At 39.1% G+C, this 20,576-nt stretch overlaps 2 protein-coding genes across 2 annotated transcripts in view; both read left to right on the top strand.

The window, feature by feature from the left end:
* The first annotated feature begins 421 nt into the window (after window positions 1–421).
* On the top strand, window positions 422–5,671 carry LOC134616346 (vimentin A2-like). The gene is made up of 9 exons (XM_063461161.1): window positions 422–1,041; window positions 1,327–1,387; window positions 3,131–3,226; window positions 3,494–3,658; window positions 4,272–4,397; window positions 4,601–4,821; window positions 4,940–4,983; window positions 5,060–5,145; window positions 5,243–5,671. The coding sequence occupies exons 1-9, from the start codon at window positions 515–517 to the stop codon at window positions 5,282–5,284; spliced, it is 1,368 nt and encodes a 455-aa protein (XP_063317231.1). The 5' UTR covers window positions 422–514; the 3' UTR covers window positions 5,285–5,671.
* A 3,722-nt stretch (window positions 5,672–9,393) lies between these two features.
* LOC134616142 (uncharacterized) overlaps window positions 9,394–20,576 on the top strand; it is a 43,458-nt gene continuing 32,275 nt past the window's right edge. Inside the window, exon 1 of the mRNA XM_063460881.1 lies at window positions 9,394–9,687. Coding sequence (XP_063316951.1) covers window positions 9,414–9,687 — 274 coding nt within the window. The 5' untranslated portion in view covers window positions 9,394–9,413. The remainder of the gene's footprint in view (window positions 9,688–20,576) is intronic.

Here is a 20,576-nt window from a genome sequence, read left to right as displayed (position 1 = left end):
CATTGCTTTAAAAAAAACCCTAACTTGTTTTCTTTACAGTTCTCAGCATTGTATGATGAAAAAGTCCTTTCCTCTTGTGGGTGCTAAAAATGTCACTGTTTCATCTACAGTAAGTGAGAGTGTAAAATCATTCATTGTGATGTTTGGTGTCCCAGTAAAAATTAATATGAGCGTTAAAGTTCGGGCAAACTTGCTGAGAGTAGTCTCAAATGTGTGCAAAATCATCAGGATCAACATCTTGGGCACAACAGCACAATCCAATTACTTTAGGCTACTGTATGTGAAGAGTTGGTGTAAATATCTGTGAGTCTGACAGGCAAATATGTGTGCTCTGATTTGCGATTGGATTCTCAATGTGCCACTCAAGTCACTGTTACGTATTTGCATAAGGAGGAGACTATAAATGAGTAACGGTTTAGGAAACGCCTTCCCAGGCGCTCTCCGCGGATGCTGATAGAAACAAGATATATTCCAGATCGGCGACAGTGCTCTGGTACTTAAAGACACAAACAAGATGGCCTATAGATCAGGTCCACATTCCTCTTACCGAAAGATGTTCGGCGGGGAGAAAACCGCCGTAAGGTCCAGCTACTCGAGCCGCCAGTTTTCGATCCCGGTGCGCTCCTCCCGGGTTTCCTTCGGGCTCTCCTCCACCCCGACCATATACGCGTCGAAGACCCAGAGGCTCCGGAGCAGTGCAGCCATGCCCCGGCTGGCATCCGAGAACTTGGACTTCTCCTTGTCTGACGCCATAAACACCGAATTCATCACGAACCGCACCAACGAGAAGGCGCAGATGCAGTCCCTCAATGACCGCTTCGCCAACTACATCGAGAAGGTTCGCTTCTTGGAGCAGCAAAATAAGATCCTGCTGGCGGAGCTGGAGCAGCTGCGGGGCAAAGGGACGTCCCGGGTCGGAGATCTTTACGAGGACGAGATGAGGGAGCTGAGACGCCAGGTGGACCAGCTCACCAACGAAAAGGCCCGCGTGGAAGTTCACCGGGATAACCTGGCGGACGACATCGACAGGCTGAGAGAGAAGTAGGAGGCGTGGCACTTTTCTGTCCTCAACTCCATGTATTGTTTCTTTTGTTGTCTAGACCTGTTATTCAGCTCTAGTACATTACATAAATCTTTATTAGTTAGAGCCTAAACAGACTGTGTATAGAGTGAAAGTATGTAAACATAAATTCTTACCCTGCACTGCGCAAAAAGTTGTTTTTCGTGCTTAAAGGAGAAGTAAATGCCGCAAATGCAAATGATTTTTAAGTGTATATTTACAGTGGCTGCTGAAATAAAGGCTCTGCTTTATGCCTTTCTTTGCAGGTTGCAGGATGAAATTTCCCAGCGGGAGGAGTCTGAGGCAAACATGCAGAGCTTTAGACAGGTACAGCTCTACACTGGTGACAGCAGCCAAAAACTGCAATAGATGGACATTTTGAGGGTGATAAAGAGAAGTGTCTTAGATCTCAATGGCAGACCTGCAGTGCCTCATATTCTCAGCTGTTTTTGGTTAGATTAAGGTTTAAGCAACCAAACTGATGGAAAGTGAGGTGAAAGTAATCGGATAAACCTTTATCCTTAATATGAAGATTAACTTTCTCTTTTCTTTTCTGAGTGATCTCTCTCTAATTATTGCCCATGAGCTGTGGAGACAGGAATGCACTCTTCTGATGGCACAACAGCAGATTCTAGGCATGATCCAAAATAGCTGTAGAGCAGTGACTGACCCTGGACTGGTACAAAAGGCTAAGTTGTGACTGTTGAGTTAAATCAGGCCTGCAGTGAGAGGAGATCTTTTTAAGTCTGACTGGTCACAATGAATGAGCCGGACACAAGGGCAACAACAGTGTGGATCCAATGTGGTTATCAGAGCGAGAAGACAAGCCACCATGTGATCCGGCTGTCTCGTTCTGGGAGAGCATCAGCACAGAAAAATCTCACTTGTTATGGTCCTGTCAGAGATTGTTCCGTATCACTGGTTTTCACAGGGATGAGTCATGCAGACAGTTTCCAAAGGTTGTCATGGAATAAAAAGGTGAAAAAGAAAGTTGTCATCCCACCAATGTAGTTTAAATGTTAGACTTATGATGATTATATGCCTTTTAGGACTTGCTTTAAGTGATACATACGTTACACAGTCATGACATTGTCTGTGTGAATGGGAGGAAGGAAGTCCCTGTGGCCTGCCTGAGTGGCACACTGACAACAATGCAGTGCCCACAGCCAGCTCTTGCTCAGTCAGGCAGACAGTCACTCTCTCAGCCTTGGGCTTGTTTGGGAACCCCTGCTGAATAGCACACTTTGTTTGTGGCATTAGTGCAGAGGCAAAGCTGCTTCATTTGCTGATACCTCAGTTGCCAGCCTGCCAACGCCCCAACAAAGCCATGGTGCCACAGCCAGCCTGTATGTATGATTAAGTATGATAAAACAGAAGACTGCTTTATGAACTTTATTCATGTAATGTTATAAAATGATAACAAGCAAAATTAGCCACCAGCAGGAGATCTGGAATTCCACTGGAGAAAACTGCAAGGGATTGCAGGTTAGGTTATTAATAATCTCTTCTTTAATAATTTGTTGTGGTTCTGGGTATTCTCCAGTACTAAAAATTTCACTCAATTCTGTCCAGCCTTTTCCCACACACAAAGATTGTCAGGCCAGCAGCTATAGAGGTTCATTGGTTTGTTTTATTGTATAGTGAGCAAACTCATGCTCCATCTGAGCTCAGGAATCATAGAGCAAAAGATAAAATAACTGTGCTAAACAAATGTAGATGAGAAAAAGTCCCTTATCTTCTTGAACTTGATTACAGTGCTTATGTGCAGTATTTGAGCAAATGTCTGCCTATAATGCAGCTGCTGAATTGTATAACGACACAAGAAAACACCTACTCATCTGTTACCAACATGTGCAAGGACATGTCATGTGCCCACAGTTGATTTTCATTGGATGCATGTGTTTGTGACCTTAATCAACCATACAATGGGTCATTTTGTGCACTGGATTGTGTGAGGGCTTTTTACAGCATGTGCACAAGAGGGTTTTTTTTCTTTGTCAGCAAGCACATTATGCATAACTCATGTCACCTTCACAAGTCACCTTATTAAGAGTCAGTGTTATCGTACAGGATGTGGACAACGCTGCCCTCGCCAGACTGGACCTGGAGCGGAAAGTGGAGTCACTCCAAGAGGAAATCAACTTCCTCAAGAAGCTGCATGATGAGGTAAGCCTTCCTTTTTTGTTGCCTAAGCTAAATCGGTCTACTGCAGAATCACTGCACGTGTGCAGCCTGAGAGGAAAAAGGTACCTTTAGAAAAACTGGGCCAAATAGTTTGAAATATTTGTTAATCTGCTCAAGCGCCACATCAGCAGGGTTTAGTTTCCAAAGCTTTTGTAAGTCTTTAAGGCTAATTGCACAAAGCATACAAAATAACTGTTAAAAAACTTTCTGTGCTAACTGTATAAACTGACTCTGCTGAATTTGCTACAGGAAATGTTGGAGCTGCAGAATCAGATCCAGCAGCAGCAGCATGTGCAGGTGGACATGGATATAGCTAAGCCTGACCTGACAGCGGCTCTGAGGGACGTCCGTCTGCAGTATGAGAACCTGGCCTCCAAAAACATCCAGGAATCAGAGGAATGGTACAAATCGAAGGTAAAGGCATTTTAGAGAAGCATATTTAACCAAGCGCAGTAACATGAACTACAGCTTCAAAATAATCCCACCTTCAACTCATGAATTTTTTATGTTTTTATATTAATAACATCACCATGTATGTAACCAAACAACAGAACCAGTAAATATTAGGCTCAAAATTTATCAGGAAGGCCATTAAAAGACTAACAAGTGTCACTAATGTTTCTTTGTATTTGTTTGACAGGTAAAAAAAAATAAGTGTTTGCTAACAAATTCACCATATAAATGCAACATCATTTGTCCAAATTATGTGATTAGTCTTTCTTATCTTAAAAACTGATTATACATTAGAATACTGAGAACTAGCAAGGTATAAGCAATCCTCCTTTCTGCCGTTTGAGCACTAGTGGAAAGTCAGTAACCTTAAAAGTGCCTCAGAGCACTGGTGCCACAGTGGTAATCCCTACAAGGCTCTGTCGTGGCTACATCTTTCATAATTTACACACTTCATGAAAGCTGCCGTACTCCCATCTCCTTCAGCCTCTGACTCATCATTTATTGAAGAGTTGATTTCTCATTTTTTCCTTCTCTTCCTCTGTCTCTCCTCTCTGTTTGTCACTGTGATTGCCAGTTTGCTGACCTCACTGAAGCTGCAGCCAGGAATAATGAAGCTCTGAGAGTGGCCAAACAGGAGTCCAATGATTACAGACGCCAAGTTCAGGCACTTACTTGTGAAGTGGATGCCCTGAAAGGAACTGTGAGTTTGCAGTTTTGGGCTGCAATATAGAAGATACAGAATATATATAAAAATATTCAACATTTGTAAAACTGGAAGCAAAGGGGGAAAAACTGATCACAAGTTAACGAAATAGAAAAGCAGAGAGGAAAATATTTATTTTTTCTTTAACTTGAACTTTTCCTGCAAAAGTGTCTTTTGTTCTGTATTGGCTGCCATCCCAGAATGAGTCCTTGGAGCGCCAGATGAGGGAGGTGGAGGAGAACTTCTCCTTGGAGACGAGCGGGTACCAGGACACCATCAGCCGTCTGGAGGAGGACATTCACAACATGAAGGATGAGATGGCCCGTCACCTCCGCGAGTACCAGGACCTGCTAAATGTCAAGATGGCTCTGGACATTGAGATTGCCACCTACAGAAAGCTGCTGGAAGGAGAGGAGAGCAGGTGATGGGAGAAGCATTTTCTGAAATGCAGTAATCTGGAATACAGATATGAACACTCATTTGATTCAAGATTTAAGATGCTAACCTTAATTATTGAGGTGTATTTTCTCCGTCTGCAGAATCTCCACCCCCTTGCCAAACTTCTCATCTCTTAACCCGAGAGGTAAGATTCTCCATGCTGATTTTTACAGTTGGAATTACAGTTTTTGCCAGTTTCTAACGATACTTCTCTGTCTTAGAAACAATGGTTGACCCCAAACCACTTATCGAAACCACAACAACCAAGAAAGTTCTCATCAAGACCATTGAGACTAGGGATGGTCAGGTAGAATACGCTTAAAGAGATCTTTCACTTCATACAGGCACATACAGATATATCCCTGCTCATCGCCTTTTCTCTCTTCCTCTGCACCCTTGTTCAGGTGATCAACGAGTCGACCCAGAACCACGATGACATGGACTAATAATGTCCTTGTCTTTACCAAACCACCAACAAAAAGCAATAAGAAGAAACACATTTCACCCGGGCTACAAGCAAGCAAACAAACCAACAACACACTTAAAAGCAAACAGCTTCGAGAAGTGCCTTTGTATGTGGTGATCCAGTAAGCCTGTTAGTTGACACAGACTGTATTTTGCTTCCTTGGCCGCAGCAAGTATTTTGTCACAGTTGTTTAGACACAATAATGAAGTCAGCACAACACAGCAGTTCTCACTGAGGCCTACAAAAATCTATCTTTGTAACCAAAGTAGTATTTTTGATCAATATAGCATGCACTTACCAGAAAAACTGTATGCTAAAGATGTCACAATTGCCTGTATGCAGCAATAAATCATGAAGACTGTTACTCGCTACTGTGCACAAGGTGTAATACTTGTAATACTGCAGTGCATGATTGTTATAAAGTATAAAAATACTTTACTATACCTAATGCTATACATATAAAGCATTACGTGAAAAACAATCTCTTTTTTCTGATTTTAAGCAACGCAAACTGTCAAAGTGTCCTTGAGGCTAAGAAGTGAACTTGAATAGTAAGTCTGATAAAAATATTTTTTGCAAAGTAAGTTATTATGATTGAATTTAAATTATGCTTCTGAAAATCAAAGTAAGACTCCAAACATAATAAACATACTTTTTTTTTCATGCTAAATATGTGCGGAATAGGTTGTTAGTTTAGTTCATTTATTCTGCATATATTATGCACATTTGGATACTTCCATATCATGGCTTAAAGAAGAACCTTAATGAATTCATTCAGCTTGGCTTCAATAGAACACAATGAAACAACTCAATCATTGAGAGGAACATTTCCAATATTTGTGCAATTTGTTGTTTTTAAACAAATTGCACAAATGTTTGTGCAGTTACGTATTGGTGGACAGTTATCCCACACACTAACTCCTGTGATTGTAATGCTGTGATAATTTACTACTGCCTTACTGAACATAAGGTTTCCTCTCAGGTCGTGATGATTTGGTTATCAGACAAGCAGTATTGATGGAGACATTATATACCTATAATGTTTATCTGCGACTATTTTACCAAGGAGCTTCATCCAGAGACAGTTCATATTCAGGGGCTTCAGTGAGGTCTTTGGATTCAACTAATCACACCCTACCACCTTTGTTCTAAAAGTATTTACAAGTGAAAAAGGAATCAGTGTAATGGAGATAGCTCTCAGTATACTAGAAATACACAAAAGTTAATGATATGCAATAAAGCGAAGAAAACCCCCCCCCAGTGACCTGAGAAAATAGCAGCATAACTAAGGGATGGTTTAGGATCACCTGACCCAACCCAAACTATAAGCTTTGTGAAAAAATAAAGTTTTACGTTGAATTTTAAATGTATGAATGTAAGTAGGGTATTTGTCTCCCAAATCCAGACTGAGAGTTTGTGCCATAGGGGAGGGCCTATGGCTCAGCAAGTAAGCCTGCAATCTGAGAGTGAAGTCCTCTCTTAGTTACTATGCTATGGTAACTATAGTAACTATAGTATAGTGCTGTAGTGCCTGTAACACATAACAGAGATATTTTTAAGCATAAAAAAAGTTTTATTTTTACTTTTGATAATCAACTAACGGCATTTATTGCATCTTTTTTTATTGCACCTTTTATTAGCACAACAGGTACCACACGGCCTATTGGCCTTTTAATATAGTAAAATCAAATTAGTTAAAACAATGTGCCTTTGGAACACAGGAGTGATGGCTGCTGCAAATGTGCTTGTTAATCCCTACATATGAAAAAAATCGAATTATTTCATTAGTCAATAAAATGTGCTTTTCTGTCAAAAACCGGACAATTTTAAGTGACCACAAACATTTGAGGGGATAGTTCATTCAAGTCGCTGTCACAGTTCCAGTGGAAAAATACATTACAAGTTTAATTAACACACACCTGGGCATATATCAGCAGTATTTTAGTTACTGTTGAAACGTTTTTCAAGTAAGAAACAACACAGAATATGATAAGCAGAGCTGATGAATAGATCTGAGACAGAAGAAGCTCCAGGCCACTATGACACAATTCAATTTAATTCAATTCAATTCAGTAAATACAATAGAATCTGAGATTATTTTGTCAGCTGCTGTTTCCAAAATAAAGAAATAGTATTGGACTAAACTTTTAAGTTAAGGTGTACTTCTTCTTCGTCTTGATGCATGCTCAATCATCCAGGTAAGTAAATCTCCAAAAGTTGATTCTGTTCATCTGGACGTAGCGTTCTGTGGGAAAAACGTTTCGTCACTCATCCAAGTGACTTCTTCAGTCTCAGCTGACTGCAGGTTTCCCCAATCTTATAAACAGACATTTGCATAATGACTGAACCCAGCCCACTGAAGGAACAATGGGTTGGGAGGTCAGTTTCTTAATCTTAATTATGCAAGACCATTGATCAACAACCACTGACCAAAACCCACTGATCAAAGACCACTGATCAATGGCCATGAGTACCATTCACAGAGAGTTGGGGAATGGCTGCAATCACAGCATTGTAAGATGGCGAAAGATGTACCCTTAGGCCCCCTCCTCGATTCAGAGATGGTCTTTCCCTTTTCACGTAAATGGCCTCCTTGACTCCGCGCTCAAACCAGCGTTCCTCCCTGTCCAAGATGTGTACATCCTCATCCTTGAAAGACTGTTTATAAGATTGGGGAAACCTGCAGTCAGCTGAGACTGAAGAAGTCACTTGGATGAGTGACGAAACGTTTCTCCCACAAAACGCTACGTCCAGATGAACAGAATCTTCTTCTTCTTCTTCTTCTTCTTTTTTACTGTTTTAGGCTCTGAAAAAATAATTAAAAATCTAAAATTATGTGACAGTTATGTGACAGTTATATGTCATCTGCTGATGAAAGTCATGTGATATGATCAAAAGCTCTGGACTGGTTGAAGCCGAGATAGGATCGACTATAACATATATGAAGTAAATATAACAAAACTGCACACAGTTAATCTTAAAATTAGACCTTAACATTTAACAACACATTTTAATTTATGAAGTGTAACTTAAGGATCATCTACTTTAATGTTTGTGAAACTACACTTTTTTTCTTACAAGTGAAATATAATATTCTGTACCCCCAGGACATATCTGGCAGGTATAGGTACTTCAGACTGGGATTTCAGGTCACCTTATAACATGAAGCTGTTAACACGAGCTCCATCTCATTCAGCCACAGTGTTACATAATAGTTTTTCAACGGGGTCAATGTGGTGCAAGTATAATGAGGTCAACTGATTTCAGTGCATTAAGTACCCAGACTCCTGCAGCAGACTGTTTTTTCACTGTGACACTTCCCTAATCATGTGTGTTGGTCTTCCATCACAAACATATAATATGTTTGAATAAGTGTGATAACTCATTTTAATTTCAGCTTAGAATCATAGTTGGTTACTATGTAGCTTATTTGCATTTAAATTAATTAGTAAACGTTAAACTTAGTGTAACAATCATTGCCCCATGGTTCTAATTAAAAACTGATAGAAATGCTGCTGCAAACGTAAAAAATAAATAAATAAATAAATAAAAAAGTACATCGCCTACTTTTTTAACTGCTGTTTGCCAGTGATTGAGACAACTGCACCCCTCTTCCCTCCGGTTTGAAGTAGCCAGGAACTGCACCTTCATTTTCTTGACCACGCCCAAATCTCGCGATCACTTTTCGCAGATAGGCCTCTATTAAAAGGCGCCTGTGACGAAGGGAATCTACAGGTAATTTGTGATGATGCAATTAACATTTATGTCAGCGCAGCTAAATCTCTGCTGGTTTTAACAGCTCGGGATACATTGCTGGTTAATTGTTGCCGCTTGTTTTCGCCTCGCTGTCCCGGGAGATCCGCGCTTTTGTTGACAGAGGAGGAACTTTAGATGACGTGTCTTTCGGAGGAAACAGAAAACGAGGAAGATGCAGACATGGTCCGGTCAAAGTGCGGAGTTTTCTTTCTTTTGAATGTAACTTTACGATGAAGTCCCAAGCTTACAGCTGAAGTACATGTTTTTGACTGTTGGCCACTTTCAACAGGTTTTGGGTAAAATGAAATTCAGAGTAACCGTTTCCAACTGAGACGTTTAACTTTCAATTAGCGATGGGTTCCGTGACTTCTGCTCTAACTAGGACGAGGAACGCGTTGGTGAAAGTAGGCTCAGAGCCGGAGAACCATGACCCGGAGAGAAGCCAGTCCGCTCCGGAGTCAGACCGGGCCAATAGCAAAGACAGGAAAAGGGCAACACGGTTCAACGTTTCTAACCAGACCGCACGGCAGAGCTCCCGGCAGTCGCTGTCCGAGGTCCTGAGCAGACAGGACTCCGACAGAGCCAAACAGAGTTCAAAGAAAAAGGCTTTCGAGAGTCCACACAGCGGTGAGTTATACAGCATGCGATTGCTTTCCGACATAATAGCACATAACAAGGAGAAGTTGTGGAGAACAACACATACTAATGCCACTTTAAGAGCCAGACATAGTACAGTTTACCCAGTTATATTTATGCAAATACACTTTAACTTCTCTAAATTTCACACAGAATTACTTTGCTTTCCACTTATTTGACAACTACAAAACACATGTGGAGTTTATAAAAGATCGCGCTTAACTAAATATAATATATATAATTATATTATATAATATATAATATATAATATAAAGTTAGCAGCTGGAGCCAATCTATATAGTGAGTACTGGATCTGAATACTTCTTCTATCACTCTTTAAGACACAGAGAAGCGCAGGTGGAAGTAGTGAAATTAATGATGGCTCAGTTCAATTAAGAGACCTAATGAGCCAGGCGTACAATAGCAGAACCATTTGGATGCTAATTTAAATTGCAGCTGCACTTATTAATGTCATTGATTACACCTGTGGTTTTCTTACCAAAAGTTAATCTTTGAGAAGGGTCGAGTAACACGCAGTAGATGTGGAAGTTTTTTAAAACAAGCAGTGACCATCGACACAAGATAAATACTCCACATAACTAAAGGTCTGGCATTCAGGGTTTTGCAGCATGACTTTCTAATAGGACTACTGTGAAAGGCTTATGTCATTAAAATGGTTTTAATAATAGTTATTATATAATTTCCTCATGCTTCATACATTCACCATACCACTGATAGTGGCCCTTTTGCTTCTTCTTTGGAAGCGTTAGGTTCATCTTGTATTTAATAAGCGAAGTATCTAGAGCTGTACTTAGAAAACCACTGACATGCAGTAATCACTGAGGTTTGGCCATGAGTGCCATGTACTGCACACTCTGTTGAAAGGTGGGAATGATGTTTTGATGAATGCCAGTAAAAGTAAGTGACCGCTCCATAGATCAGGTTAGCTATTTCATTAATAGAATTTCTCAGGTTCATTTCATGTGAAAGCAACATCTCTCTCTTTGTGTGTGTGTGTGTGTGTGTGTGTGTGTGGGTGGGTGCGTGGTGGGGTGGGGGGCATCCTGGCTTTTGTGTTACTTTATACTGCAGATCTCTGTGGTTCATTTCATGGATTTTTTTTAAAATAGATGAGAGCAACTGGTCACTTCAGAGGATCGTGTGAATATCCTGCTGACAAAAGGTATTCACTGAATGAATGCTGAGCTCTTTGAAGACCAGGCTCAATGCAGCATATCTCCACTACCAAAGCATCTCTTTGATGTTTGAGATACCCCCCCCCCCCGACTGAAATAAACAAAACTAACAGTCCTATCATTTTATGTTAACCCTGCAGTTTGGCAGTTATGTGTTTCAGCTGAGATATACAACATGCACAAATGTACAAAGTCTTGCTGAAGCTGCTTGTGTTGTCTGGTTAATGCCTACTCAGCTCTGCAGAGGTGTGTGAATCTGCATTGAGTTAATGAACATGTTCTAAACATGAATGAGCTGTGTGGGTTTTTTAATGGTTTTGACCTTTATTTTGCTCAGCACTTCTCTCAGCAAATCCTGTTTATCTTCACCTTGCTCTACCGCTGCCATCTCCAGTTACAACTCCTCGCATATCTGTCCTCAAGGGAAATTCCTCTCCCTGGTTGACTCCTTAAATATCACCTGTTTTGGGCAGTTTCCATGACCATATGACAGTGTAGACTCCCACTGAGTTTCCTTCCTGATCCCCAGTGACGTTTATGTGTGCTGAGGAGTCTCCTGCCTGACTGTGCTACCTCCTGAGGAGGAAAAACAAAACAAAACACACACGCCAAAAAAATAAAAATAAAATAAGCACCGTCCTTAGTATCATGCTTATCTGGTTGGATCCCTTCAGTATCAGAGTGCCTAGTTATAATGTTAAGGGACTGCAGAGGTTTTATATTGGGCCTTTAGAGCATGGCTAGATGAGACCACACACAGACAAACACACCCTATGATTAATATGGACAGATCAGTACCAAAACAGCTTCTACCATTACTACGCAACATGTGTTCCAGGAATTATTTTACAGCCAGTCATACAGTCATGTGCATGTGATGCTGAAGAACTGCAATTACCCTTTGGATTTTATGACTAGCACAAAAAATAGGTCATAAGATGTCAAGTGGTGTTAAAGGGGGTGGAGCTGCTCTTGCAGCATACATCAGTCATATTACATAAAGGAGTCAAGTTGCGTTTAAGATCGTAGGTTTTAAAAGATTTAACCTGATTTGTAGAAATTATTGACTTGTTTTTATCCCAGATTTTTTCTTCATGTGTTAAGATATAATTTCATTCCTAAATCCACATAATCGGACACTTTTCTGAGCAGTGTGAAAAAAGCTGATTTTCCTGTAATGACATTCTAATTAAAGAAGAAAGCACTTGCTTCCAAATGTAGAAGTCCATAAGTAATTGCTGTGATATTTTTTTTGTTTATGGACAAGAAATTCTTGGAAAATATAGAGCTTTTATTTAACTTGAATGTGGGTTAGGGTTAGGGTATGTACATGTAAATGTGTGTAAATGTAAATGTGTGTATGAGTGTAAATGTACACTCACCTACCATTTCATTAGGTACACCTTGATTGTACTGAGTTTGACCCGCTCTTGCCTTCAGAACTATCTTAATTATTCATGGCATAGATTCAAAAAAGGCATTAAAACACTAATCAGATATTTCGGACATATTGACATGATTTTTCATTTCATTTCATTTCATTTATTTATTTCACACTTGGTACTAGTGCTGGGCGATATGACGATATATATCGTGTGGACGATAGAAAAGTGTCTATCGTGCCATTTGTCTTCTATCGTTTCTATCGTTTCTAACCCGAATTTTACAAATTATTACATAAAATATATCATTAACCCTTTACAACCGGTCAGAGCAGGCACACTCCGTTTTCCCTAACTATTTTTAAATCCCTGTAGAACTGTAACCACGTAAGGTAGTGCAATAATGTTTTTTTTTTTTGCATATGAAACCGTAGGGGTTGTACTTACATCTTATTCCATTAGCTTGCCCTAGGTCACGGTTTCCTTCCACATATAGCTTTGCAAAAATTGCATAAAAAGCACTTCCAGCAACAAAAACATAATATTCCAGACTTGCAGCAACAAAAACATAATATTCCAGAAACAGGCTTTGCCGATCCGATCAGCTGTTCATAACACTTCCTAGTTGGAATATAAGTCAGCGCAACTATCGCATGTCCGCCATTACCTGTCCGAAACCGGAAGTGACGTCACTTTCGCGGAAAATGTAGTTTTTTAAGCTTCAAAGTCTATGTTGGTGTTTTTAAAAGTCATGTTTGACTTTATGCTCTTCTGTATCGTTTCTGGGATGCTTAGAAGTCAAATTACACTGTTGTAAATAGTTTATTTTGATGCACATGCTGTTTTTTTGCAAATTTGCATTTATTTATTTTCATTTATATATAAAAATTTGTGTATCTCAAAAATAAAACTATGAAGACACTCAAAATAAATAAATGTAAAGATAAGCTCTGGCGGACTTGGTTCTATGGTAGGTCTTAAAGGGTTAAATAGCCTGTGCAAATATATTAGTGTTGTCTTCTCACTATACATACTCTGAACTTTATGCAAGAGAAAATAAAGTATAAAAAAATGATATTTTTCGCAAAGAAACTGTCTTGTGGTTTTGCAACATGGTGCTGCTTTACATGCACCCGGATTTGCGACATACTTTACAGTAACTCAAAACAAAGACTGCACCCTCTCCACTCGCTGTTTACAGACTGCATACTTTCCAGATCACCACAGGTCAGGTGGTATATCGTGATATATATCGTTATCGTGATATAAAATAATTCATATCGTGATAAATATTTTTTCCATATCGCCCAGCACTACTTGGTACAACAGTTCAAACAAACCAACCACACTTTCTATCAATAAAGCACTACAACCATGTGTGAAAAGGAGCAGGAAGAAGAAAATATTCTTATTAAACCCTGCCCCCTATCTACAATCCAACTTATATTACAAGTGGGCACCAAAAATCAGGGAACAAACTAACATTAACATTTATCTCCGGTCCTAACCCAAACCAAACAACAAATTTACAATCAGAATATACAAATTTACAAACAGAATATACCACTCCACATAGTAACAAGGAGAAAAATAAAATTAAAATAAATACAACAAAAAATTATAATGGATCCTTTTTCAATGAACTCCAATTTCATTCACATTCTTCATATCGAGTTATCGTTTTAAGCATGTAACACTTTTTAAAACAATGTAAATTTATACAATTCTTTAAATTATAATGAAGAGAGTTCCACAGTTGTATACCCCTAACCGTTGGACTCATTAATCTTTGTGTAGTAGTAGCTAACTGATGCTTAAAATAAAATTTCCTTCTGCTATCTTCTCCCTCTGAACACAATAAAAATACTCTTTGTAACTTAAAGGGCAAAATATTATTTTTAGCCTTAAACATAATTAATAGTGTCCGTAATTTCACTAAATCTCCTAATTTTAATAATTTCGATTTTATAAATAATTTATTTGTTTGTTCTCTATATTTCACATTATGAATCATTCGTATCACTTTCTTCTGTAATAAGTTTAGAGGTTTTATAGTATTCTCATATGTATTCCCCCAAACTTCCACACAGTAACTAAAGTATGAGAAAAACAATGAAAAATATAAAATGCGCATTGTTTTATAGTCTAATAAATCTCTTACATTTCCCAAAATATAAATGTTTTTAACCATCTTCTTTCTAATATACTCAATATGTGATTTCCATGTCAAATTTTCATCTACTATTACACCCAAAAAACGAAATTCAGTAACTCTTTCAATCAATTCTCCATCAATGGACATAATGACTTCATCCTCCTTTACACGGTTGCCAAATATCATGAATTTCGTTTTTGTCAGATTCAAAGATAATTTATTAACATCAAACCATATTTTTAATCTTAACATCTCAGAAGTCATAATTTCAACCAAATGTTTCAAATTCTCCCCAGAGCAATAAAAATTTGTGTCATCTGCAAATAAAATAGAATTTAACCTTTTTGATACGTCACAGATATCATTAATATATAAATTAAAAAGTTTAGGTCCCAAAATAGAACCTTGAGGAACGCCACATACAATCTTCAATCTTTCAGAGGTGTTACCGAGATAATGTACATATTGCGACCTATTTTCTAAATAACTCCTTAACCAATTCAATGCCACTCCTCTCACACCATAATTATACAATTTAGAAATCAAAATAGAATATTGTAACGTATCAAAAGCTTTTTTTAAATCAACAAATACTGATGACTTCACACAGTTGGTGCAGGTATGATTATGAGTCTTCTGTTCTTCCACATCCTGCTCTGTTTTTCAAGAAAACCAGTTCGAGATGATTTGAGCTCTGTGACATGGCGTGTTATACTGCTGCAGGCAGTCATCAGAAGATTTGTACACTATGCTCATAAAGGGATGGATGTGGTCAGCAACAATACCCAGGTGTGCCAAAAAATTACCTCCCACACCATTACACCCCCACCACCAGCCTGAACTGGATGGATTCATACTCACATATTCTGACACTGCCATCTGAATGTTGCAGCAGAAATTGAGACTTATCAGTCCACACAATGCTTTCCAGTCTTCTCTTGTCCACTTTTGATTACAGCCTCAGTTTTCTGTTCTAGGCTGATAGGAGTACTGCAGCCCATCTGCTTTATGTCATGAACATGCTTTGTATTCATGAAATGCTTTTCTTCATGCCTTGGTGGGATTGAGTGGTTGCTTGCGTTATTGTTGCCTTACTATCACCTTGAAGCAGTCTAGCCAATCTTATCTGACCTTTGGCATCAACAAGGCATTTTTACCCAGATAACTGCTGCTTACTAAAAATCTTCTCTTTTCTCTATAAACCCTAGAGATGGTTATTAAAGAAAATCCCAGTAGTGCAGCAGTTTTTGAAATACTCAAATCAGTTTCTCTTAAATCATCTTTCTTCCTCATTTTGGTGGTCATTTCGACCTTCAGCTGGTCATCTTGACCATGTTTGCATCATAGTCGCCACTATGATATCAGCCGATTTGATATTTCCATTAATGGGCAGTTGAACAGATGCACCTAATAAAATGTCTGGGGAGTGTATGTTCTAATCTTTCATCCTCGCAGCTCTGCGTCACTGTACAGTGCAAGGAAAAGATGAAGAGAGAAGGGATTAATTAGGAACCACAGACTACTTTACATGTAGCTGATGTTCAGTGGAAAAGTTGGCAACACTAAACTGTCATTGCTCCCCACTGTGCATCTAATGTGCATTTATCTGTATTAGTGGCGCAAGTGTGTAGGTCAGGGAGGGGTATTCAAAAATGTCCACTTTAAAACGTGGTGTCTCAACTTCACACCATTTGTGGTTAAACTTTTAATAGTCAGTTATAATCTCTCCTTACTGTCTCAAAAGTATTAAATGGTTGAATCAAAGCTGTTTGCTGTTATTTAGTGGGAAAAGCAGTAGTTAAAAAGTACAAAAAAATCTGTCTGTTTACTAACTCTAGTTTTAAAGTATTCAGTTTAGTATTTGATAACTATTAAGCAAATATTAATTTTGGTTTATCCTGCCAACACTGAGGATTTTTCGGTCATCCAGTCCAAATTCTGTTTTCTTTGTAGCCACTGCCCCACAGCTTACACAGTCTGCTCTGTCTCCAAATTGTGAAGAAACTGGACATGACTTTTTCATAAAGTGCAGAACTGCTGTGGTTTTCACGCTGTGTCCAAATAACGCAGATTAGTCGCTTTGGTCTGTCGTCGCAACGATGTCTGGGATGTGAAAGATGTCTGCCTCTAATCAAAAGGATTACATTTGTTTGCCCTGCTGACCTTACTCTCACCAAACTAGTTTTGCCTCTTTGATATGGAACCATGCTGGTGCAAAAATCATTAGCTAAAACTGTGGACTCTGTTTCTTAAGACTGCTTTTCCTTGTTCTCTTCAGGGTCTTGGTGCAGGAGGAATCAGATGACAGCTCATGGAGCTCTCTGTTTTGTCAGCTCATTTCCCTCAGCTTTGCAACACAGGCTAACATTACCCTTAAAGGTGCCTCTAATGAGTATTTAGCAGGGGAAAAGACAAGCTCCCTTGCACCCAGTGTGTCTTAATTACATGAGTGTGTCACTGTGGTGACAGCGGTGTTGGGACTGACAAAGTGTATGTCATTCCGCAGTCTAAGGGAGATCTCTAATGAGCTTGTTTTTCCGTGTGATCGCGCAGTTGTTGTCAAGAATTGTGATGTGCTACTGGGACAGATTACGAAATCAAAAAGTTTCAAAACTGATCAAATAAAATGACGGTAAATTTGAAGCATCCAGAAAAAATCTCATGCAACTATAATTCAGCAAGTAATTATATAGATTTAACAAAAAAATCATCATATATTTTAGTTATATACAACGAGACACACACAGAAACAAAAAGTGTTTTGGGTGGTATTGTTTAAACATCAATTTAGTAAAACAGACTGCTTTTAAGCCCTTTAGTTTGTCCCCAGCTTCCCTTTATCTTCACCACTAATTAAAGTCTTTGAGTGATGGCCTGTCCTGTTGTTTGATGGCCTGATCAAAGGTTGAGCAATAGTTCATGATTAATGGAGATCAGCAAAGCAAGCAGGTGTGTTTCTGTTGTCACTGTACTACAGGTCTGCTAAAAAGGAGAAAAAAAGTTTATTTTCTCATTTTCACATAATAGATTGTAACAAACCACGGCAGACCCGATGACATGTTCATGCTTTTCAGCATACTTTATTATTTCACCACGGTTGCTGTACACACTCGGCTGCAGCTCTCCCGCTGCTAGCCGCACACATCACCCACAACAACAACCCCACTCAGGACCCAGTACTACTATTATGCAGAGCGGCGTGATGAGCCGATGAAGGTCCGATGCGTCAGCTTCTCCTACAGCCGTGCCACATGCATACTTATCCAAAAATGCCATCAAAGCTGAATTAGTTAAGTAGAACAAGCACTGTTGTGTGCGTGTCTTGCACAGTACTGTGCATACAACCAGGACATCTTTAGTCAATTCAAATCTCATTCAATACTATGTGTAAAAAAGGAAACATATTTTTGGGTTGGTTTTTTTTTTTGCATTTTCTTTTTTTGTACTTTCTTCTACATGTATCCATGTATCCACCTGCTTCTGTCTTCTGTTCTATCATTAGAGACTTGTCTTCCATTATGAATGTTAACTATGCTCATTCCAAAAATAGTCTTTTTTGACTATTGGAACAATATCTGTTTTTGTTTGTTGGAGCTTTGTAATGTTGTCTTTTTGCAAATGTGTATATGGCTGAGATGACAATAAAATTTGCTTCGAATTTGAAAACAGAAAGAAAATATCAAAGTTACTTTAGTACCCTTGTTAAAATAGAGGTAGCAGGGTGGAGGTTTAGCTCACTGACTGAGCAGGTACCCGTACACTGCATTGCTAATAAATAGGAGTGTGGGTTTAAGTCCAATCCTCGGGCTTTTCTGCGTGCCTGCCGCTGCTCGCTTTCCTCACTTTCCTGTCTGATCGTCACCGCTGTCCATTAAAGGCAAAAATGCCCCAAATAAATAATCGTTAAAAAAACAGAGCTAGCAATATTAACCTTTTGTCTTATTTTGTGCAGTATATATTTTCAAGGTCTTCCTGTTGCCTAGTGATAGTGATGTCACCCTAATAAAGACCCTTAAAAAAATGGATCTCGACAAGGATTCAATGCAGTGGTTGTAGGACATGCTTTTTGAATTGTGCTTCTTCTTCAAGCTAAAGGGGCCCTGTCACAGGGAGGTCCGTGATCTCTAAACACAATGAATCGTACTCTTAACTGTGTTGTGTGTGTGTTGCTTTCAAGTCTTTCATGAGATCCTCAAGGCAGTCTGGTGTTAGTTTTAAGATTATGATTTGGTTCACTTGTCTGTTTCTCATCTCTCCTCCAGGCTGCACTTGGCTTCCATCTAGTTTGGACCCAAGAATTGCCAAATCAGTCCGACCCTTATGTGTAGGGATGATACAGTCCACACTGATGTTTATGTGCAGATATTTTGAACCACTGCTCTTAAGTGCAGTTCAAAACACCCAAGTCACATGACTGTAGACTGTAGCTAATAGGGATCTTAATACATTTTACCCCCATTTTGACCTGCAGAAAAAAACCTGATGACATTTCAAACTTCCAGAAAACTTACAAGTCTAATCCACAGTGTGGAAATTTTTTTTTTACAACTGGGTTAGCGTAAGCCATAATAACCACAGTGCAACTGCTAATGAAACTGTAGGGGTTAAATGATACCTCACTGATGCATTCATTCAAAGGGCGCATGTTCAACTAGCGCAACACTAGCTGTTGTATATTCACACCTTTATATCTGGGCAAAAAACACCAAAATATACCTGCAACAAGTGGAAAACAGTTATTTTCCAAGGCTGGATTTTGAATTAAAATCTATACGTAGGACATTCTTATTTGATTTTTCACTCATTCATACGCAATACATTCATTTGCACTTCATTTCACCATAAAGAAAAAAATCCTGTGATTATTTGGCTACACGTAGCAAATGCCGTAGACAATCAAACCCACAAAACCTATGTGGTTATAAGAGTAAACATAACACAACACGCACCCAGTCTGGTTTACAGACTGGCTCTCGAGAAATCATTCACATCCATATTATAAAAAATATGAAAAATGATACACAGTCAGTGATTAAAAATCACTGACTGTGTATCATCTGTAAAAAATCTGTAAAATCTGTAAAAACACAAAAATGGTACAAGGTAATGCAGAGGTATCGCAAACCGATTTAGGACTGCTATTTTACTGGAAACAAAAGAGTTTTTGGTCCTATTACACCTTACTCTTGGTGTTCTGTATCTGCAGCCTGAAGGAAGCAGTTCAGATTCTCTGTGCAGGGGGAGAGTCTGGCTCTCAACAATAGCTCAGGCCTTTCGCGCTACCTGCTGCTCATATACAGCAGGCAGTGTGGTCTGTGGGAGACCCGTTACTTTACTGGCTACTTTCACCATTTTGTTCCAGTACTCTGTATGCTGTCATTTGTTCCTTTTCAAGCCAGGAAATAGCTGAAAATGGTAAAACTGATTCAATGAAAGAGTTATCATATTTCTGTTGACGTTGAAAACATGCAACTTCCTCAAAAGTGAGAGGTGTTGCTAGCGCTTCTTGACCACTGCTTCCACATTAGTGTCAAATTTTCAATTATTTCAAGCTATTCATATTGTTCCACCAGTTCAGTAGCTTTACTCTTGATGTTGCTCTGCAGTCGAGGGTGAGGGGGCTTTCTGAGACTGATCACCACGTCCTTGGTATTCTCAGTGTATTCTCAGTATTTAGCAGACTAATGATGACGGTGTCGTTGGCAAATTTGTGTCTGCTCACATGCTGGTTCCTGCAGTCGTTGGTCTATATGTTACTTTGTTTAGATTTGTGCAATCTTTATCTAGAAATTATTCAACTCTAGCTCTCTCTCCTATATTTTGCCTCTTTTTCCTGCAGCACCCTGAGGCTGGTTCTACTGAACTTTCTGCCTGTTAAAAGGGAGTTTTTCCTTTCTGCTGTTGCCAAGTGCTTGCTCAAAGGGCTTTTTGGGACTATATCTAATATTTTTGGATCTTTATCTTACAATTGAAGCACCTTGAAGTGGCTGTTGTTTTGAATCAGTGGTAGTAGTGACCATAGCAAAGCAAAAAGTGGCCAGTAGGTGTCAATGTAGAGAAAGCCTCACTTTTCCCATAACTACTTTTAGGCTCCTTTTATGGTGATTTGTGTCTAACGTTTGAAGGATGTATTGAATAATAGACAGA

The sequence above is a fragment of the Pelmatolapia mariae genome, linkage group LG18 (genome assembly GCF_036321145.2).
Source record: "Pelmatolapia mariae isolate MD_Pm_ZW linkage group LG18, Pm_UMD_F_2, whole genome shotgun sequence".
NCBI lineage: Eukaryota > Metazoa > Chordata > Actinopteri > Cichliformes > Cichlidae > Pelmatolapia > Pelmatolapia mariae.
Note: the sequence above shows the minus strand (reverse complement) of the source record. Positions and strands in the feature narration are given on the sequence as shown.

What these genes read in the sequence shown, in the direction of transcription:
- LOC134616346 (XM_063461161.1), top strand. Translation starts at nt 515, where the DNA reads ATGGCCTATAGATCAGGTCCACATTCCTCTTACCGAAAGATGTTCGGC. An exon ending in CTCATCTCTTAACCCGAGAG is followed by an intron (nt 4,984 to 5,059) that starts GTAAGATTCTCC and finishes TCTCTGTCTTAG; the next exon opens with AAACAATGGTTGACCCCAAA. An exon ending in TTGAGACTAGGGATGGTCAG is followed by an intron (nt 5,146 to 5,242) that starts GTAGAATACGCT and finishes ACCCTTGTTCAG; the next exon opens with GTGATCAACGAGTCGACCCA.